Genomic DNA, 22,131 nt, shown 5'->3' on the forward strand with positions numbered 1-22,131 from the left:
GCCTGTTTGTTAATTTCTGATATGTGCTGTGATACCAGAGGTGTTGATCCAGGTACAAGCAAAAAGTACCTGTGTGGTACTTTGCTGTGGTACACTGTTCAGCCCATAAGTAATCTAAAGCACTTCTGTTATCTCAAACCGCCTTAGGAAGACATTCTAAGGACTTTTATTGTGCAGTTTTGTGGCCTTAGTGATAGATTTAGTGACAGTCGCCAGAGTTAAGGAACATTGTCTTCCTGTGCATTAACAGAGAAAAGGCAAGTAGGGTCAAAAGCAAAAGAAAAGCAAAAAGCAAGAAAAGGCAAAAGGAATAAAGGTTTCATGTTGGAGATGAAGATCTTCATCCCTGATCCTAGGGGAGCTGTTCACCTCAAGATGATGTCTGCTTCTGGGGAGGAACTTCCCTAGCCAATTTTAGAGCTTCAGCTGGTGTGATACAACTATTTTTTAAAACCAAAAATAGTGAGATGACTGGTGTTTTTTTATTTATCTTTGCTAATCTCTTTAAAGTCTGGTTTAAGTAGATAGATTCTCATAACTACTCTGTATTCAGACTGTTACTATAATTTGTGTGTGTGAAGTATATGAAGATCTGGCCTCACACAGATGTGTAATTGAAGTAAGGAGGACCTCACAGACCCCCTGAAAGGATACTGGGACCCCCGTTGAAAGAACTGCTGCACTAAAAAACCATGATTATCTTGAACATTTGGACCTATGAGACATCGGATACAGAGGGGTTATTACCTGGTGTGGTAACACACCCCATTTAAGTAAGAAATTATATGATTTTCCCCTTCATTTCATGGAAGCATGAGGACAGTGGGCACGTTTTGAATTGCCAAAGCCTGATGGAAAAGCTGCATTTTGCATCTTTTTCCTTATTGATTCAAGCTTGTATATTATGTAGAGAGAAAATTATTAGCTTTCTGATAGAAGAGAGGTGGTTGGAAAATTGGCACTTGAGATTATATCTGCATTTAACAAATAGACCCTCTTGACTGTTTTAATTGCAGAGTTTTCTAGTTGCTTTAATTGCTCCTTTTTCCATTTATGCCAGATTTTTGTTTCTTAACTTAATTTGGTTAAATGTTTTTTAATCTTTGAGCTTTCAAAAAGCCAACATAGGGGTGCCTGGGTGGCTTAGTAGGTTGAGTGTCCAACCCTTGATTTCGGCTTAGCTCGTGAGGTTGAGCCCCACCTCGAGCGTGGAGCCTGCATGAGATTCTGTCCCTCTGCCCTTCTTCCCTGTTTGCATTCATTCTCATTCATTCTCTCTCTCTCTCTCTCTCTCTCTCTCTCTCTCTCTCTCTCTCTCTCTCCCCCCCCCCAATTAAAAAAAACAAAACCAACATAAGTAAATATTTATAATAATCAAGTGTTTACAAATACAGGGATACAGATGTTGATGTCTGTCATTAGATGCAGCTCTTGTGTATGAGCAAATTTAGCCCTGAGTCATTTTATAAATAGTATACCCAGTGCCTTGACATTTTCAGTGTTAAGAGTCAAGTGTTCACTGTATTTCTGTGTATAAAATGGCTGTAGGAATAGGGATAGTTGATTATTGGACACTGTAATTTGGGGTTAATGAATCCTGGCATCCCAGATTCTGTTCTCTTAATGTTATATCGAGGTTCCTGAGCTACTGCCCTCAGCCAGAGGGCCTTGTCCCTTCCCTGGAAGCCTAGGCCCTGTAGACACAGCAAGGAGAGACCTGTGAGATGGGCATTCTAGAGCTGTAGGTGCCACTCCCCACACAGGGGAATGGTTCACTGATGTGGATACCTGCACTGGAGCAGAGCTGGTCCAGCTGGGTGAGGCAGTTGGAGGGAGGCAGCAGGGCTCAGGGAGGTGGGCTTCTCCTCAAGCGGTGGCCTCCATGCAAAGGATAGGGCGCCCTGTCACAGGTTCTTACCTGGGCACTAACCAGTATCTTCCATATAGTTGTGTTGGTAGGCCACCTGCTTTCATGTACTCCTAATCATTGCTCGTACAACTGCATTGCCAGCTCAGGTGCCCTTTAGTACACCTTTATATTCATTTCTTTTTATCTGTTTCCTGATAAATTGCCTTTTGTAATTTTTGCATTTTATTTTCCCTTTTATTGGTAAAACATGGTTCCTATAAAGATACTTACCATTAAAAAAAAGAATTGTCAAGTAACTGTTGTTTGTTGTATTTCTTCATTGTGGAAATTTTTAGCTCTACTTCTTAGTTTTCTTAGTAATCTTAGTGAAAAATTCTGCGCACATGTAAGAAGTAATTTAGCCTACTTGTCTTAGGTGTTTAAGAACAGTGTAACTAGATTTCTTTTAAACTGTGGGTTATTTTTTTTCCCCAGTTCTACCATTTAGATGTTGAATTGTAATATTAATGTTGAGGGCACCTCGGTGGCTCAGCTGTTGAGCATCCGACTTCATGATCCACAATTTGTGACTTTGAGCTCCACATCAGGCTCACTACTGTCAGCATGGAGCCTGCTTTGGACCCTCTGTCCCCCACTCCTCTTTCTGCCCCTTCTTGCTCACAGTCTGTCAAAAATAAATAAACATTAAAAATTTAATATTGATGTTGAAAATGTAATATTGATGTTGAAAATGTAATATTGATGTGGCTTTATGAATTTAAAATTCACTTTCTTAAAACTTAGCTGATAATATCACTACTACTTTAAGACAATTTAGATTGGAATAGATTCTGACTAACTACTTTTGGCTTTCAAGAAAGCTTTGGTGAACGTTGTGATTCTTCAGTTTTGTTTTTTGTTTTTTGTTTTTTTAATGTTTATTTATTTATTTATTTTTGAGAGAGTGTGAGTGGGGGAGAGGCTGACAGAGAGGAAGACAGAGAATCCGAAGCAGGCACCTTGCTGTCAGTGCAGAGCCCAACATGGGCCTCAAACCCACAAACTCTGAGATCATGACCTGAGCTGAAGTCAGATGCTTAACCGACTGAGCCCCCCAGGGCCCTGGTGATTCTTTAGTTTTAGCAAAATTATGAAAATAAGAATTTTCTAAAAATTGAAAACAACACAGCTTTGGGGCATCTGGGTGGCTCAGTTGGTTGAGCATCCGACTTTGGCTCAGGTCATGATCTCACCATTCCCGAGTTCAGGCCCCATGTTGGGCCCCACATCAGGCTCTGTGCTGACAGCTCGGAGCCTGGAGCCTGCTTCAGATTCTGTGTCTCCCTCTCTGTCTCTGTCTCGCCCCCTCTCATGCTCTGTCTGTCTCTCTCTCTCAAAAATAAAATAAAACATTAAAAATTTTTTTTTTAAAAATGACACAGGCTTCTGGGCATTTGGGCCTTCTGTCAGTTTAGTAGAACTGATAAATATTTGGGGGTCTAAATTTGTGCCCCCATTTTGATTCATGATCTTAAAATCCATCGTACATTTAACAGACCACACTGGAAATGCACATTGCAGATTAGGTTAGCATATTGAAATGTGAACTCAAAAGTTGAATCATTTTATCATTTTGTAACGTTTTGTAAAGCTTTAAAAACCTTTCCCTTTTGTAGTTACCACTTCAAATTGGTCAGCAGATAATTCTGCCAGTGAAATTCTACATCTTGTTTCAAAATTAGTGTGGTAGCAGGGAATTCACCAAAATTGCGATGGCATTTATGACAAATCTAATTTCTATCATCATTTTGTACTTTAAAGTCATTGTTCCCATTGGTCACCTTGTTTTCCATTTTTATAACACAGACTTATCTAGAACTTGGTTTTTGTTGCCTCATGATTGTTTCAATGGCAGAAATTCTACTCTTACCCATATTTGTTTACCCACTGTTGCTAAGGAATTTTTGGTGTTTATAATATCAGTAGAATTGTAATTATTTTCCTTAATGGTTTTTTTGTGATTCATTGGAATTAAGTTGATAAGTCATAACATATTCTATACTGTAATCAAATGGTGGCCTAGTCAGTAATCTTGTATTACTTGGAGTACTTAATACATAAAACAAGCATTTTTTCCCTTCTGTGCTAAAAATAGAAGATTACTTTTATTAACCCTTAATTTGAATGAACATCACTTGGTGCTAGTAGCCCTGCTTTTACTGAATGATCTAGGAAAAAAATTATTTTTATAGGGAAAACTGAAGCCTAGTCATGTATAGGAGGCCTGGCTGTGACAATCTGCGGTTCTGTCTTGAGACTTCTATCCCTAGTAGTTCGTATTTTGTAACTCAGATATGTCCTTTTGGATCTTACTGGCTTTGGTTTATTTCTGTTTCAAACGTACGGGTGCTCTGATAACCTTATCAAGCTTTCATTTTTGCCTTAACACGTGAGAGCTAAGTAAAAATGTTGTGTATGTTCTTATAGTACTCTGTTTTCTTACAGCATTTCTTAATTTTTAAAAAAGCAAAGGCAAATTTGCCTTAGTTCCTTGGTTGGATTTACTTATCTGGCTGGTTTAGAGATTGCATTGGCTGTGAGAGCTGCAGTTTTAGCCCAAATGACAAAAACTATCAGGTCTTCCCTCTAGTGTGTTCGAGGTGGATTAACCACCCCCCTCCCACCAGAGTTATTTGCTTAAAAGATAAGGCTTCCACAGTAGGGAGGGGAAGAGTGTGAAGCAAAATTTCAGAAACCTTTAAATAGCAGACCCTGTAAATAGCTTTTTTATTAATATATTTGAGATGTTAGAACAAAACCATGGCAGTCTTTGCTCGTCTGGTGCTAAAAAGAGACTTTCCTATTATTCATACAGATCTCAGACATCATAAATTTGTTTCGGTATCTCTCTCTCTTAATCTGAATGTGGTAATGTTTTCTCCTTGTCTTTCAACTGTCTCCCCCTTTGAGGATTGTATCAAACTGAAGAGTAATAAATTCAGTTTCATTGACTCATTTCTCACATTTCTTACAGAGAAAAGAGCTTAAACCAACAAGACTCAAGTAATTTACGTAGTATTTCATTAGTCCCTCAAATATTTAAAAATTAAAATACCTAGGAAATTATTTTGGATGTTTTTGTTTTCTTCAAAACTAAGATGTCCCTGAGATGGCGGTGGTGGCAGTAGCAGCAGCGGTAGTAGTGACGACGGTGGTAACAGCAGTGCCACTTTGCTTGTTGATTGCTGTCAGAGTAGAAACTCAGTAAACCTGTGGGTTATTTTACTTCATAACCCTGCAAGATAGGTACTTCTATTGTTTCCATTTTGCAGATGTGGAAACTAAGGCTTAGCAAGAGGTGAAGTTACTTGTCCAAGGATATGTGCTCTACATCTAAGTCAGGATTTGAATTGCAGTCTCTGAATCCAAAACCCATATATTCAGGGGCGCCTGGGTGGCGCAGTCGGTTGAGCGTCCGACTTCAGCCAGGTCACGATCTCGCGGCCTGTGAGTTCGAGCCCCGCGTCAGGCTCTGGGCTGATGGCTCAGAGCCTGGAGCCTGTTTCCGATTCTGTGTCTCCCTCTCTCTCTGCCCCTCCCCCGTTCATGCTCTGTCTCTCTCTGTCCCAAAAATAAATAAACGTTGAAAAAAAAATTAAAAAAAAAAACCCATATATTCACCATGGTTTTAAAAAAGAAAAAAAAAAGAATTTTTTTCTTTCTTCCTCCTCCCTTCCTCCCTTCCTCCCTTCCTCCCTTTTGGAGAGAGCACTATCGGAGGGAGAGGGGTAAAGGGAAAGAGGGCGAGAGAGAGAATCTCAAGCAGGCTCCACATGGAGCCCAACGCAGGGCTTCATCCCACAACCCTGGGATCATGACCTGAGCCCCTGTCCAAGAGTCAGACCCTCAACCACTAAGTGGACTGAGTCACCCAGGCATCCCAATTCACTGTTCTTCTATTACCACCTTTAAGTGAACTGCATTTACAGGCTTAACTTCATTTGGAAAACGTTGTTCACATTTTGCACAGAATACAACATTTGTCTTTTGGGGGACTGTGGTGGTAGAAGATTGTTACTTTTGCTTCCACAGTCTCAGGCCAGTGTTTGTTCTGCCTTCCAAGGGAGGGGTGTGAAATAGAGTGTGGAGAGAGGGGAGGGTGTCCAGAAATCCCAGACCTAAAATGTAGATTGTTGCTTGTAATTATTGCCACTTGTTGATTTTTCAGAAATTTTATATGTATTCATTTTCTGTTTGTCTTTTTTTTGCCCTTCTGCAGCACTGACTCCAGCAGTAGTTCAAGCGATGACTCTCCAGCCCGATCAGTTCAATCTGCAGCAGTCCCAGCACCCACTTCCCAGTTGCTTTCATCCCTGGAGAAAGATGAGCCGCGTAAAAGTTTTGGAATCAAGGTTCAGAATCTCCCAGTACGCTCTACAGGTAAAGTTTTGGGTTACTGTACTTCCCTCTCTGCTACTGTTGGGGAATATGAGGCTGGGCAACTTAAATTCTGTCTTGTAGTGACAGCAGGCTTTCTTTTTTGTGGTTCATTACTATTTAAATGCCACGTAAGGAAAACTAAGGGATTATCATAACTGTATGTAGTTTCTAGGTTGTTACGTGTATGAAGCTTGCATGTTACTTGTATTTACTATATCACATATATATGTACATATATACGTTATTGTGCCCATTGTATATACATATACAAAGATTGTGTGGTGAGTGTTATATGAAGAAAACATGTTTAGTTTTTAGTAAATATACTTACTGGATTAAGTATTTTGATATTAGGGGAAATTTGATGTGAATTATAGAAATGCTATTTTCCGTTAATTTTATTATATTGGCCTGGAGTCCTGTGTTATCTGAAATAATTTTGGATATAAAACTATGATCGGAAACCCATTTCAAAATATTAACATTTTAAATGAGGAAAATTATGAATACCATTTTAGTTATTTTATTTAAAAGGTTCATATGCTAACAAAATTTAGGTCAAAAATCAAGCCAGAGATTTTGTAGCTTGTTTTAATTGAATTGTAACTGAACTAGAAAAATAAGCACCTTGTTTTTTTGGGTGGGGATTTAGATACAAGCCTTAAAGATGGCCTTTTCCATGAATTTAAGAAATTTGGAAAGGTGACGTCAGTGCAGATCCATGGAACTTCAGAAGAGAGGTATGGTTTGGTATTCTTTCGGCAGCAAGAGGACCAAGAAAAAGCATTGACTGCATCAAAAGGAAAACTTTTCTTTGGCATGCAGATTGAAGTAACAGCATGGATAGGGCCAGGTAAGAGACAAGGAGGCTAATTTTTAGTAAGATTTATATTTCACCTTATGAAAAGGTCACATCTTACCCTGAATTGGGACACTATTCCAACTTTATTTGTTGACATACTTCCAATGTCTTCTGTTTTAAAGACTGGTTATATTTGTTTTTCAAGTTAATAAAATTATGTTGTTTTGGTTAGGGAGGGTGAAAATTGTTCTGTTTCTTTAAGGGAGAAATGCTGACTTCTAAGAGGCTGAAAGGCACAATTTGGCCCTTTGTTGAGTCCTGTCTTCCCAAAAGGATTGAATTGAATGAGATAAGGAGATAGTTCTTTGGAGAATGACATCAGAGTTACCCTGAATTAAGAAACAGACGACTTGCTAGGAACTAGTTAGACTGCTTTTATTTCTGTTATGCCCAGCACAAATTAGATCTGTTGTCCTAGTTTCCATGACCTTGAAAGCTTAGTGACAAAGAAAAGCAGGACTAAATCTTAAGAGTGTGACCCATTGAGAGTTTCAAGGGGACATTTTATTAGTTTGAATCTACCTGTAAGACCTGTTGTAAGGCAGGAAGTCTTCTCAGGCATGGCTCGGGTCAGTGTTTATCCTGTTTCAGAACCACCTATAGTGCAGACCTTTCACCTTGTCCCAGCCTAATGGTTCAGAATTCACATATTCAAGTTTGGGAACCTTCCAGTTTAAGGCAGCTTGTAAGTAAATTTGTGGAGAAATGCTTAAATTAGGCAGTCACATTATGTAACTGAGACCAACTTTAAGACTAAGACTTTGAGGGGTGCTGGCTCAGTTGGTAGAATATGTGACTCTTGATCTCAGGGTTGTGCGTTCAAGTCCCATATTGGCTGTAGAGCTTTATTTTAAAACAAAACAAAAACACACACCTAAAACTTTGAATGGAATTTTAGGGCAAACATAGCCTGTTTTCTTATAATATTCATTGTTTTGACAGTTAAGAGGGAAAAAATAGAATTTCCCTGGTAAGATTGTGTAAATGTTATTTGTATGTATTAAAACAGGCATGGGGGCACCTGGGTGGCTCAGTTGGTTAGGCGACTGATCAGTTGGTTAGGCTCAGGGCATGATCTCACAGTTCGTGAGTTCGAGTCCTGTGTCGGGCTCTGTGCTGACAGCTCGGAGCCCAGAGCCTACTTCAGATTCTGTGTCTTCCCCTCTCTCTACCCCTCCCCCGCTCACACTCTGTGTCTGTCTCTCAATAATAAATAAATGTTTAAAAAATTAAAAAAAAAATAGGCACAGAGTTGCTAGAGGGAAGATTGTAAAACGTGCATAATTTTATGATAAACACAAGAATTCAAAGGGATTATAGGTAATGCCCTCATGTTCCCTCCTCTTCCAAGTTTGAGATGTACTCTCTTAAGTTATACTGAGCTAAGTACAACTCAGGAGTTCTTCTTTAACACATTCAGAACAGGTCACAATTGACCTAAGGAATAATATTTAGAATGTCATATAACGTATCGTAGGAAGTTGTTAGAGCCACATATAATTATTAAGTAGCGGGGATCTAATTCAGGGCCTTTAACAATAGATGGCCCTCAGATCTCCCAAGTCGTGGGGCTGGCTTGTCATTTTCACTGTAAAAAATGCATTTTACCTAATCAGTTAGCACCTGGGCTTTAACCACACCTGCTAGTGAAGATTTTGAGAAGTTTGGTTGGTTGAGGCGTAGGAAAGCTTGAACGTACTTTTTCCAGGTGGGACAGCATGAAACACTTGTCGAATGGGATATTTGAAAGCAGTTGAATGCGAGTATGGAGACTTGGTTGGAATTGTTGTTGGATGGTTAAGTCATAAAATGTTTTGTACTGAAATGTATGGAGCTGATGGCTTCCTTAGGTCAGGGACCTCTTGTTAGAAAGATCCAAATCCAAGAAGCCCAACTTTGCATATAGACCCCAGGTGGCTTCTAAGATTGTGCTTTCTTAGTTCTATGCAGATAGATCATTACAATCCCTTAAACATGAAATTGCGAAGATAAAAGAGTTTTTTTACATTGACCTGCAGGCATTAAGACCTGAACTGGTCATGAAGGTTAAATAGATTACATGTGGAAAATACACTTTTTAAAAATCTTTGTTAAACTGAATTTCTGATTTTGAAATTTTTATTGAGCTATTTATTTGGTGGAAATGAAGCCAGTACATACGATTTTAATGGTTGCAAATTATGTTCTATCTTTCTGATTCTGCCTTTTGGAGTATAAACCTTAAGATGTGTCTGAATTATTTTTTCTTTTCTTTTTCATTTTTTCTCCCTTTTTAAATGCAATATTCCTAAATATGTGCCCTCTGTTAGTTTCAAGAAGACCTAGTTGATCTTGAAATGAGATCTCCCCTGGGAGATATGATCAAAATACAGTATGGAGACAGGTACAGGAACCCTAGCAGTTTCTGGGTCCACTTGAGTCTCTGAAAGTACATATTCTTTGATGACACCAGTAAGATTAAGCTGAGCTGCCATTAGAGCAGTCAGACTGGAATCGGGAGTGAGGTGTGTTCTGTCTGAATTCACTCAGCAGCTCAGAAGTTGAATCTTTTCAGTATCAGTGTTGTTGGTGACATCAGTAATATTTAGTGCCTGTCTCTAAACAGTTTGTTTCAGTCAGTTAATTGTTAACTTTTTTGTGTGGCTTTGTTTTACATTAAAAAAAGAACATAATAGGCTGTGTATAGTTATTATCAACAAAACATTGAATATTCTGCACTGGACCGTGTTTAAAATGGAGCTTTAGAGAAAGGTTGTGCTTGAATTAGACATTAAACCAGGGCTTTAATCATAAGAAATAGAAACCTTAGGAGTGGCGTGTGGTCTCCCTGTGTGTGTCATTGGGGCCCATGTGGCAGCAGTTTCAGAAGTACTGCTGCAGTCAGTTTGCATACAATTACTCTTCTTGTATCTAAAAATCGCTACATTTAGATGGTTGGGCTCTGTTAATTAACAGAGATGCAAAATGCTAAATATTTTATAAAATGCTGAAAAGCAAATTAAGTAATGAAGCTGGCCTGTTTTCAGTTGAGTTTTACGTGTGTTTCAGATTGTGTTTTATACTTCCCATTGAGAGCCTGCTGCAGAATTTTTGGAACCTAAGATTAGGCTTAAGTAATTGCTGTTTTTGCTGGGGTTTAAAATCTATTTCTGTGTTAATGGGGCGCCTGGGTGGCGCAGTCGGTTAAGTGTCCGACTTCAGCTAGGTCACGATCTCGCAATCCATGAGTTCGAGCCCCGCGTCGGGCTCTGGGCTGATGGCTCAGAGCCTGGAGCCTGTTTCCGATTCTGTGTCTCCCTCTCTCTCTGCCCTTCCCCCATTCATGCTCTGTCTCTCTCTGTCCCAAAAATAAATAAATGTTGAAAAAAAAATTTTTTTAATCTATTTCTGTGTTAGTGATTATTTTTAAAACAAATGAACTTAGCGGACTGAAATTCAGTCCACTTTTCTGTTTTGAAGATCAAAGAAAGAAAGTGTTACTTACCCCTAAGTTTTTTTGACAAGTTTCTTTAGCCTTTGGAGTTAAGCAAAAGGCAGCTATTTCTGAAGCTGTATATACCTTTTCCAGATTGTATGAGTATTCACACCCAATATTTCAGAGATTTAGCTTCTTAAATGTAGATTTTCCTGTGATATCTAAATATACATTAAAACATTCTTCTGTTTTGGGGTGCCTGGCTGGCTCAGTCTGTAGGGCATGTGACTTTTGATCTTGGTGTTGTGAGTTTGAACCCTACATTGGGTATAGAGATTACCTAAAAAAGAAAAAGAAAAAAAAAAAAAACCCTCTTCTCTTTTTACTCTGCCCCCATCCCACTTAACAGAAACGGAAAGTGAAAATGAATTTCGTCCTTTGGATGAAAGGATAGATGAATTTCACCCCAAAGCAACAAGAACCCTCTTTATTGGCAACCTTGAAAAAACCACTACTTATCATGACCTTCGCAACATCTTCCAGCGCTTCGGAGAAATTGTGGTATGTTGTTTTTTTACAGTAAAAAGTTTTAGATCTTTGTCGTAAAACATAAAGCATAGTACAAGATTATATTTGGAAAGATGATATTTAGATGGTGCAACAAATACTTTTCTCATTTGCCCTGTGTTTTTAACTCCTGCTAAAAGATGGTCTGGCAAAACTCCTTGGGGGACTGTTTTATGTGTGTATATAAAACTATATAATAGGTATTTGTCTTTGTTTTATTTATATATATGTATTTTTCTATCCATTTTTCTTATTTTCTTTGTCCATCGAGAACTGTTTAAAGCCATATCTAGTCCTGTGGGTGGGAAGGAAAATAAAAGAAGAGAAGTCTGTAAGAAAGAAGCAGCAACTTAGTATAGGAGTATTGTGTTATCACAATTCACGTCAGAAGTACCTTGGGGATTTACTGGAACGTGGATGTCATGCTGGAAGCTCAGTTCTGTTTTGAAATTTTAATTAGAATCACTTTTTATATTTTGCAAGTCATTATTAAATTTAGGAATTCGAAGGGTTTTTCTGTTCCTCGTGACTCAAAACTTGAGTCACTTTATAGTGAAAGTAGTTTGGTTACAGCTTTGTACCCTTGGGATATATATACTATTTTGTTTTGTGTTTGAAAAAAATAGGGAAATTACTTCTGTCTTTCCTAGACTTTGTATTAGTAACGGCAAGAAAATTGTTGTGTGTATTTGGACTTTAGAGAGTAAAAAAACGTGCTGGGTAAGAACAGTTACTGTTAATCTTTCAGGTGTGTGTGTGTGTATGTGTCTGTCCATCTATCCATCCTTATTTATACACTAATGTTGGAAGTAAAAATTCTTACTTTTTTAAAATGATACAATCTAGTGAATAAAATATTTGTGCTTGTAGTTGACCTAAACCTCAAAGGGACTAGGAGCAAGAGATAGAAATGGTTGGTACAAAGTAAGAAAAAACAAGCTATATATTTAGAGAAACAGCAAAACATTCATTTTCCTTTCTTGAATTTCAATTATTTTAAGTTCTTTTATCACACACCCTAATTCCAGCCGTACTGCCTACTTAGATGAGTTCACTTACCTACCTGGGCTCCAGCCTTTTCTGTGACAGAAAAGTTTTATTTATTTTGCTGCTTAGCATTTATGAGTCTATGAGTTGATAAAACTTTCGGATATACTTTTATTTGAATGTGGCTGCTACTTTGAATTTTGGAGGAGTGTAAGAAATTGTATTTGTGTACATAGATACATTTTCATCAGCAGGGTTGCTACAAATGGAGTGATTATAGTGCTTAAGATCCATGCTTAATAAGTGGCCATGTCCTATTCTGTTTGAAAACCATTATTCCATGTTTGCAATTGCTCACGAGGGTAACTATTTTAATGACACACAAACTTAGGAGAAATGGTCTGCTGCTTATTGATAGATTATGCTGTAGCTAGAAGAACCCTTGTAGTGAGCCTACCCACCAATATTCTTTGGAGACCATTTCTCTTACATGGAGTTATTCTGGATTGTTGCGTTCTACATTTTGGTGAAACTCAACTCCTATTTACCATTACTTAGAACTGTTTTGAGTATAGGGGTGCCTGGGTGGCTTATGCCATTGAGCGTCTGACACTGAATCTCAGCTCAGGTCTTGATCTCAGGGTTGTGAGCTCAAGCCCTGCATTGGGCTTCTCGCTGGGGGTGAAGCCTATTTAAAAGAAAAAAAAAAGAACTATTTTAAGTATAAACTACTGCTTTTTTTAAGGATTCCTCAAACTGCTCTTCAAATGCATTATTCATTTTGCTCTGTTTCAGCTTTTGATTATTGGCTTATGACCCTTAAAAAGGCTTAAATATTGTGATTTACAGAATACTTTAGATAATCACCATATGGGTCATTATTGTTCAAGTGTAAGTTTTGCAATCCACGTATCTGGTTTCTCTGGACCATTTTCATGTGTAAGCCAGCTTTTTTACACCACCTTGTCTAAGTAGTGAAGTCGGCAGGACCAGAGTGTCATGCATGAGTACAGGTTTCAGTCTTTCTAAAGAATTGGAGTTAAGGGCGCCTGGCTGGCTCAGTTGAAAGAGCACATGACTTTTGACCTCAGGGTCCTGAGTTCGAGACCCACGTTGGCTGTGGAGATTACTTAATAAATAAACTTAAAAAAAAAAATAAAGAGATGGGGCTTTGCCTTTTATAGACTGTTTCTTTAATCAAGGGATGGTGTTCTGATACATCTTCACAAGGTAGTTCAGGTATTTATATATTTATTCATTCTGGATATGAGAGAGAGATTATTACTATATATATCAGTCACCAGGCTTGGTTCAGTTAGATACACTGATACATTGAATGAGTCTTCTAATTTAGGATTGCATATTTTAAAAATTTAGGATCACTTTTTTGAAAACTTGATTTCTTTCTCATTCTTATTCTTCTCAGATATTGTATTTTAAATGGCCAGCCAGCCACTAATAAAGGTTTTTAGATTATTGCAGAAGCGAATTACAGTTTACCCTTGAACAGCATGGGTTTTAACTGCATGGATCTGCTTGTATGTGGACTTTTCTTCTTATGATTTTCTTAATAACATTCTCTTTCTTCCAGCTTACTTTAAGGATATAGTATAATAACTTTTACAGAATATGCGTTAATTAACCATGTTATCAGCAAGGCTTCTGGTCAGCAGTAGGGTATGAGTGGTTAAGTTTGGTGGGAGTCAAAAGTTATATGTGGATTTTCAACTGCCTTGGAGGTGGGTGCCCTAACTAACTCCCTTGCCCCCAGACCCCTGTTGTTCAAGGGTCAACTGTATTTCTTAGGTTTTTATTAAATAGGCTGCCTTTATTAATCTCTGTACTGTTCCAGTTTTAGTATATGTGCTGCTGAATCAAGCACAGCCTTTTTCTTCATAAATTTGTCTTAACACAGGTATTGTGAATTTTAAACTTTGAGTTTGCACTTTCTCTTCTGCAAAGAATTTCACAGCGGAAGGATTTCATGGTTGTGACTACAAATGCTGTGTTGTGTAGTCTTTCAGGCTATTTACAGTTGTATTACAATGTATGGTTTTAACTAAGAAAATGATTTTGGGGAATATGACTGTTTTGAGAAATATGCACTTTGTTTGGGCTTAGTTTATTCTGATTTATTTTCCTGTTGGCCTGTCACTAATTGGTACTAATTGGCTTTTTCAGGATATTGATATTAAGAAAGTAAATGGAGTTCCTCAGTACGCATTCTTGCAGTACTGTGATATTGCCAGCGTTTGTAAGGCTATTAAGAAGATGGATGGAGAGTACCTTGGAAATAATCGCCTCAAGGTAAAGGACTTTGCATAAGTTATTACACCGTTATGATTTGGAGTGTTTGTGTGTGTGTCTGTCTCATTATTTCAAATTGCAGTACAGTTAGATAACAGTAAAGGTGATATAATTCTCTGCACCCTCATCCTCTTGTACTGTAAGCTGAATTAGTACTTAGCCTGGCAGGATCACTCTTGTGTACATTTCTGTTTGATTTTAACCAGATGTTTCTCCCTTGGGATGATGGTTGATAAGATTCCTACAGAAGACAGATTTTTTCAGAATTCTGTAGTTGAATAATTGGTGACTTTACTAATAGAAATTTCACCTCTCCTATTCAGCTGGGTTTTGGAAAGAGCATGCCTACAAACTGCGTGTGGTTAGACGGGCTTTCTTCAAATGTGTCGGATCAGTATTTAACACGCCATTTCTGCCGATATGGTCCTGTGGTAAAGGTAGGTGGGAGGTTTTGGTGTTGGTGTCAGGTTACTTCTGACTCCCTGTTCTTGGAATTCTGTCCTGTCAGCCCCAGTTCTTAATGTTGACGTTTTCTTTTCTTTAAAAATTACTAGTAATTTGTTGTAGAAGGGCTTTTGCATCTATTAGCTTACGATGTGAGGAAGTATTTTGAAAAACTATTTTGAACTAGCCATGATGATTAATTTTGAAACTAATTTGCATGATACTGTTAAATAGAAGGTTTTTTAGAGGTTTTTATTATTTTATCTCACATGAAAATTAGTCTAATTGTCTAGTTATTTACAATCACACAAATATGTCATTAGACTTTATTTTTTAAAAAAGAAGATGACTTTAAAGGGACAATCATACAGTGTTCATCTAGTCAAAGTTTGTAAGGTAACATACCCACAAACAACAGGAAAAGGGTCTGTGGGCCCCATTCCATTATGTGAAAGTAGAGTTTGAACTCCCTTTTTGAGAGCAGAGTTACACTGTGGTGGGCGTGGTGTATAATTTCAGCATTTCTTTAAATGTAGCTTTTGTTGTTTGGACAAATACACATCATAAAGACTGCTAGTATAAATGGAAAAATCCAGTAGCTTTAAGTTAATAATGCTTGTTTTAACCAAAATCCACTGAAATTTATTGTTGATTCAGTGTTCTACATTTTTTTCTCTTTCAGGGGTGTTGATTTTTTTTTTTTTTTTTTTTGAGCCCAAACTACAAGAATGCCTACTTAAGTACACAGTACAGAACTTAGTCAACATGGAAAATAAAGAAAGACAAAATAAAGGCATAATGTACCTCAAGGCACAGTAGCCGCAATTGTAAACAGTCCCTACACGTTTTATTATCTTCACTGGGAAAAGCCCTGACATTTTTTCTAGAATTAGAGAAAATGTTTGTTTGTTTTTGTTTTTGTTTTTGGGTTTTTTTTGTTTTGTTTTTTGTTTTTTTTTTTTGGCAGTGTCCTTGTGACCTAAGATTTTCTTGGGACTGACAATGAGTCTAGTGGATGAGGCTCTTATTTGGTTTTTGTTTTGTTTTTTACAGGTGGTGTTTGACCGCTTAAAAGGCATGGCCCTGGTCCTCTACAATGAAATTGAATATGCGCAAGCAGCTGTAAAAGAGACCAAGGGGAGGAAAATCGGTGGGAATAAAATTAAGGTGTGCAGAATGACTAAACAGAAGTAAAACAAAATTGCATTGAGACCCCACCGTCTTAATAACTGGCATTTTGTGGGCGGTCAGCAAGGGACGTGGTTTACAGCAAGTGTGCCGTATGGCCCGTTCTTAAGGGGAACGTTACTATTTTTACATTTGGCTGCTTGAGGGCACAGGGTCATTAACCACAGAACCTTCCCTAAAAATTGTCGTTCAAGGAAATGTGCCTCTCCACATCCCAGGTACCTAATGCTTACATGTAGACTCTTGGAGCAGGCTGGCCTGCATTCACCTGTGGGTGTATGCATCCCAGGAACTTGAAGTGTCAGTCATTCCAGTTTCCGGAATGATCCTCTCTTCCTCTTTCCTCCTCTTCTAGAGAGTGGGTAACCACTGAACATACAATCTTTTGTCTGGTGTTTTTGTTTAAAAAACTTTGGTTCAGGAGAACTTGAAGAAATGTATGCACTTACTACCTATGGTGGTTCGATTGAAATAAGATATTAATAAATAACAGGTATCATAGTCTTTTAATAATGACTCTGAGGCCCAGCTGTGAGTGAAGTTTAAATGTTTTATATTTTCTGATTCCAGCAAATATACATATAGATTGCTGGATTTCATTGATCTGATTACTTGGCAACCTAGAATCCTGATAGGTATCATTTCAGTTTTCCATTTTGCCTTTTCCACTCCTTCAGTATTGGACTCAGGAACTTAAAAAAAAAATTTTTTTTTTTTCAATTTAATTTTTGAGAGAGGAAGAGAGAGAATGTGTGAGTGAGGAAGGGGTAAAGAGGGAGAGAAAGAGAGAATCCCAAGCAGGCACTGTCAGCATCAGAGCCCAGTATGGGGCTCGAACCCACAGTGAGATCATGACCTGAACTGAAATCAGGAGTCTGATGCTTAACCATCTGAGCCACCTAGGTGCCCCTGGGTTCTAGAACTTTTAATTATACTTCTTTATTGGGGCACCTGGCTGGATCAGGTGGTAGAACATAAGACTCTTAATTTCAGGGTCATGAGTTCAAGCCTTACAGTGGGCATAGAGTTTACATTAAAAAATAATAAAGTATACCTCGTTGTCAAGATTTGTATTGAATTTGAAAGAGATTTCGAGTTAACAAAATACAGTTCCAGTTAGGACTGTTTAACTTAGTTGAGATAGATTGCTCTTACTTGAAGTTTATCTAGAGGGTTGTGTTGGGAAGGATTTTCAAATCCAATAACACTTTCCATTTTAAAAATCTGAAACTTGAATCAAACACCTGTTATTCTTTGTTTTTAAGGTGGATTTTGCAAATCGGGAAAGCCAGCTGGCTTTTTATCACTGTATGGAAAAGTCTGGTCAAGATATCAGAGACTTTTATGAAATGTTAGCAGAAAGAAGGTATGTATTTTTTTCCCCCAAGCAATAAGGTATGTATTTTAAACCTATCAGCATAACTTGAATTTTAAAATTTCAAATACATAAAATTTATATAGAATTAAATTTTATTTTTCACTCCTTATTTCTAAATTCATCCCCCAAAAACTCCTTTCCTTTTTTCCACCCATACAGAAACACAGGTTTATTTTTATGAATTCAGTTTTCATGTGGCTCAGGGGATTTAGGGTAACCTAAATACATTTCTCACTGAAAGCCCTATAATTTGAAAGAGTTACTATTTTGCTAAATTATAACTTTATGTACAAATATCCTGCCTTACAGTTTTAAATTAAATATGATAACATGTTAAAGGGCGTTACAAACTATTAAGTGCCCTGTATATTTATTGAGTAATGACAACGTCCAGATTATCACGATGCATGTGCCCATACAATTAAAAAAAATTTTTTAAAGATTACCAAGAACTTTGTTTTGAATTCAAATCTTTTAAATAATAATTTGTGAATCAGCCAAAGCATATATAAATTGGTAACTTTAGCAACATAAAAAGTAAACCTTATTTCCTGTTGTTGATTTTTTTCAGTCATGGTACTGTAGTACAGTATTTGATATTTTTTTCTGCTATTTGTAGGAAACATTGCAGTTCAGAATCATTTAAGTTCTCACAGTTTGAACCAGGCTATCTCTGTTAGCGTACAACTGCCCCCAAACTGATGATGGATTCTTTTTTAGCCTGGATATGTTAAAAACATTGTAACATAGTGTCACCAAGTGCTTCAATAGCTGATCATATTTGAAAATGGAAACTATCAGGGTGTGTTGCGGGAGGGGTGGGGGCGGTGCTCAGTCAGTTGAGTGTCTGACTCTTGATTTTGGCTCAGGTCATAATTGAGGTCGTGGGATCAAGCCCCATGTTGGGCACTGTGCTGATCAGTGGAGCCTGCTTGGGATCCTCTCTCCCCCTTTGCCCCTTCCTTGTGCATGTGTGCTCTCTCAAAAAACTAAAAAGAAAATGGAAACTATTATCCACGTGGTCAGGCTGTTTGTCCAAACATGTCTCTGTGATTAAGTGTCCTGGAATGTTACCACTGGATCTCCACCCCTGTACGTATGCATTAAACAAAAGGCTGCGTGTGAAAAATGCCTTTAGACACTCTAGTTCAAGTATAAAAGGGGTTCTACAAGTATGAGTCAGATCCTGATTGTGCTGCCAGAAACCTGTTGAATACATTGATTCCCTTTTTACTGCATGTTTTTGCCACTTTGTTTTTAAGTTACAGAAGAAGGTATATAGTTTTTGAGTCCTTTCCTTGTGGAATATTGAACAACGTTCAGTGAATGCCGGGAAAGTTTTTTATTTTTATTTTTTTTAAAGATTTTATTTTTAAGTAATCTCTGTACCCATAATGTGAGCTCAGACTTACAACCTCCAGATCAAGTGTCGCACGCTCTACCAACCAAGCCAGCCAGGCAGCCGTGAGGAGGTTTTGTTTTGTTTTGTTTTGTTTTGTTTTGTTTTGTTTTAATGAAAAATGTACCCCACAGCCAAATTCCCAAAAGCCTGAACTTCTATAAAGATTTGATGGTTTTTCGCTTAGTAGACTGGAGTCCACAGCCCTCTAGCCGGAATGTCGGTTTCGATATAAGGTTTTTCTGTGTGGGTGGGTGGGTGGGTGGGTGGGTGTGTGTGTGTGTGTGTGTGAGAGAGAGAGAGAGAGAGAGAGAGAGAGAGAGAGAGAGAGAGAGAGAGAGAGAGAGAGAGAACGCGCACACACTTGAGAGCATACATGTGCATATGCATGAGAATATATGTGTCTGTGGAGAGAGAAAGAAGGTCTCCACCCTGGCTCCCCAAGTAGCAGTTGAAAGTCATTTTTAACATTTTTAGTACTTACAGGAATTCTTACCCATATGCCAGTACGAAGTGTGTTGGTGGTCTGGTGGCACCTAAGACAAAACATCCATTAAAATCCTCTATGCGTACATTAAATATTTTTCAAAGAATAGTGTCTTGTGAGGGTTGGATAATGCTGTGTGGGTGTTAATTTTTGTATATTACCACTTTTAAATTCACTCATTTTACTGACGTTCTGGCTCTGGCTTTGTTCTTTGGTTTTTACCCATGGTTATTTATCCCTTTTGAATGGAGTTTATCTCCAAAGTAGGAAGCAGAAGGGTGTGACCCAGTTTTGCCCCATTTTTTTTTAGATGGCAGTGCTTATGGAGTGCACTCTTTGCAGTAGAACTTGAGGATATCTGCCCTTCATATAGAGTGGAAGGAAGCCATCCCACTGAATGCGTAATAAATGAATGAATGAAAAAATGGTTTACCTCTAATGGTAGTTTCCCTCAGGAATGCAAACAGTGACCGATTTGCATAGGGTTCTGCAGTTTAAAAGAAGCATTTCATTTATTCCTTCTTATCTTGTGTTACTTTTAGTGGAACCGAAGATCAGATCGCCTTGCTGATAAGGTCACAGGCTAAGACTTTAGTCTGGAGATAAACCCAGTGCTCCTTCCTGCTGGTGCATGGAGCTTTATACTTTACCAAAATGATTCTCAAGATAAATTTACAAGAGCCTATTATGCTTTAGATGAATTTCCCACCTACTTAGGGGAATTGGGATATTGTGCAGTCATGTGAACAGAGTTCTCAAAACCTGGCTTTTCCAGGTTCCTGAACACCCTTTTGTCCAAGGTTCAGTGTTGAGTTGTACTGTCTCTTACTTGAGTTCTTTGAGGACAGGAACACTCATTTCTTTTGGTAGTCATAAGGCCCAGCAAAATATGTGCAAAATCAGTATTTATTAAACTGAACAGTGCTCCAGCACTAACATTTACACATATACCTTCGACTTCTGTAAATATTTTCATATTTTTGGGTATAGTTGTAGTCTGAGTAAAACATCTCTCAAGCCTACTGTTAATGTGGGCAGTGAACTAGTGGCCATTCTAGGTATCTTAATTATTTTATATTAGCATGAAAGTAGGGTGCCTGGGTGGCACAGTTGGTTAAGCGTCTGACTCTTGATTTCAGCTTAGGTCATGATCTCATGATTCATGAGATCGAGCCTTGCGTTGGGCTCTGTGCGCTGACAGCGTGGAACTGCTTGGGATTCTCTCTCTGCCCCTCCCCCACTCGTGTGCGTGTGCCTGCGCGTGCGCGCGCTCTCTCTCTCATATAAACATTTCTTTTAAAAAGAAAGCATAGATTATATTTATGAAAATGGTGCTTCCTTGGAATTTATGGTGGCAATGAATTAGCCAAGTTCCATGCCTAGTAACATTTGCAAGACGGCTGGCTATTATTTAGGCAAAGACTCTGATTCCTGTGGAACTCTAAGAAAGACCATCTCAAAACCAATTAAATAACATAGGGGTGCCTAGGTGCTTCAGTTGGTTGAGTGTCTGACTTTGGCTCGGGTCACCATCTCGCGGTTTGTGAGTTCAAGCCCCACATTGGACTCTGTGCTGACAGCTTGAAGCCTGGATCCTGCTTCGGATTCTGTGTCTCCATCTCTCTCTGCCCCTCCCCCACTCACGCTCTGGTCTCTCTCTCAAAAATAAATAAACATTAAAAAAAAAATAACCTAGATAATGTAAAAAAAAAAAATACTCTTTTTGGACTGAGAAATGCCATACAAATATATATAATAATGTGTCATGCTTCTGGTGTTTGGATATTAAGTCTTTAGATAGTTCATTTGCTGTGGAGAGTGTATTGGAACAACACCCAGTAGTAGTTTTGACATATTTTCCTCTCCTCTCCTCCCTTCCCCCCCCCTTTTTTTTTTTTGAGAAAGCATGTACACACGTATGTGTGAACAGGGGAGAGGCAGAGAGAGAGAATTCCAAGCAGCCCCATACTGTTAGCATAGCGCCCAACACAGGGCTTGAACTCAAAAACTGCGAGATCATGACCTGAAAGAGACGCTTAACCAACTGAGCCACCCAGGAACCCCACTGACATATTTTTCTAAGGTTCATTCTTTCAATAGATATTTCAGTCCTTCCTATGAGTCAAGCACTGTTACAAGAGCTAGAAAAAATTGTAGCCAAGGAGACAAAGCTCATGCCATTAGGGGCTTAAGTTCTAGATTTTTGTTTCAGTGAGCCACTAATGGCAGTACTTTGTAGAATGCATGACCTGCTTGAGAGAACAAAAATGGAGAGTGAACGAGAGTGAAAGAATTAGTCTCTGTTATGGGTGAATTTCATTTTATCTATCATACGTGTTCTTGTGTGTAAATTTAATCTTATCTTAAATGCCCCCTATAGGTCACTGTAAGAGAAAACCATGGTGAATTCCTTTACAATTGAGGAATCCTTTCACAAAGCTTGTAATCAGTTCATGGGTTGGGGAAAAGTAACAATATGACTGAAGGTCTTCACATTATGTTAGGAAAGTTCTTACAAATGTTATCTTATTTAATCTTAAGAACCTTCTGAGGAAAGGTTACCATCATTTTACAAGTGAGGAGACAGCCTAGGGAGACTGGCCCCCAGCATGCTTTTTTAAACTGTGAATTGAGATAGATGTGTTTTCAGTATCCTATGGGTCACATAGGTGGGAGGATTTCAATTAAAATATTTTTTAATATTTAATATTTTAATTAAACTATTTTTACCAGTAGTACGTTTTTTTCCCAGATTGTGGTAAGAATATTTTTGGCAGAAAAGTAATTATGAAAGACTCAAAAGTGTGG

The 22,131-nt window shown here is 38.1% G+C and overlaps 1 protein-coding gene across 3 annotated transcripts in view; it reads left to right on the top strand.

Annotated features, from left to right (window-relative positions):
- The window catches only part of SPEN (spen family transcriptional repressor), a 101,334-nt gene that overhangs the window by 66,969 nt on the left and 12,234 nt on the right, over nucleotides 1–22,131 (top strand). For all 3 annotated transcript variants that reach the window (XM_045035138.1, XM_023258166.2, XM_023258167.2), the window contains 7 exons: nucleotides 6,129–6,289; nucleotides 6,942–7,142; nucleotides 10,976–11,127; nucleotides 14,302–14,427; nucleotides 14,751–14,864; nucleotides 15,925–16,038; nucleotides 17,325–17,425. In XM_045035138.1, the coding sequence (XP_044891073.1) occupies nucleotides 6,129–6,289; nucleotides 6,942–7,142; nucleotides 10,976–11,127; nucleotides 14,302–14,427; nucleotides 14,751–14,864; nucleotides 15,925–16,038; nucleotides 17,325–17,425 (969 nt within the window). The remainder of the gene's footprint in view (nucleotides 1–6,128; nucleotides 6,290–6,941; nucleotides 7,143–10,975; nucleotides 11,128–14,301; nucleotides 14,428–14,750; nucleotides 14,865–15,924; nucleotides 16,039–17,324; nucleotides 17,426–22,131) is intronic.

The sequence above is a fragment of the Felis catus genome, chromosome C1 (genome assembly GCF_018350175.1).
Source record: "Felis catus isolate Fca126 chromosome C1, F.catus_Fca126_mat1.0, whole genome shotgun sequence".
Lineage (NCBI taxonomy): Eukaryota > Metazoa > Chordata > Mammalia > Carnivora > Felidae > Felis > Felis catus.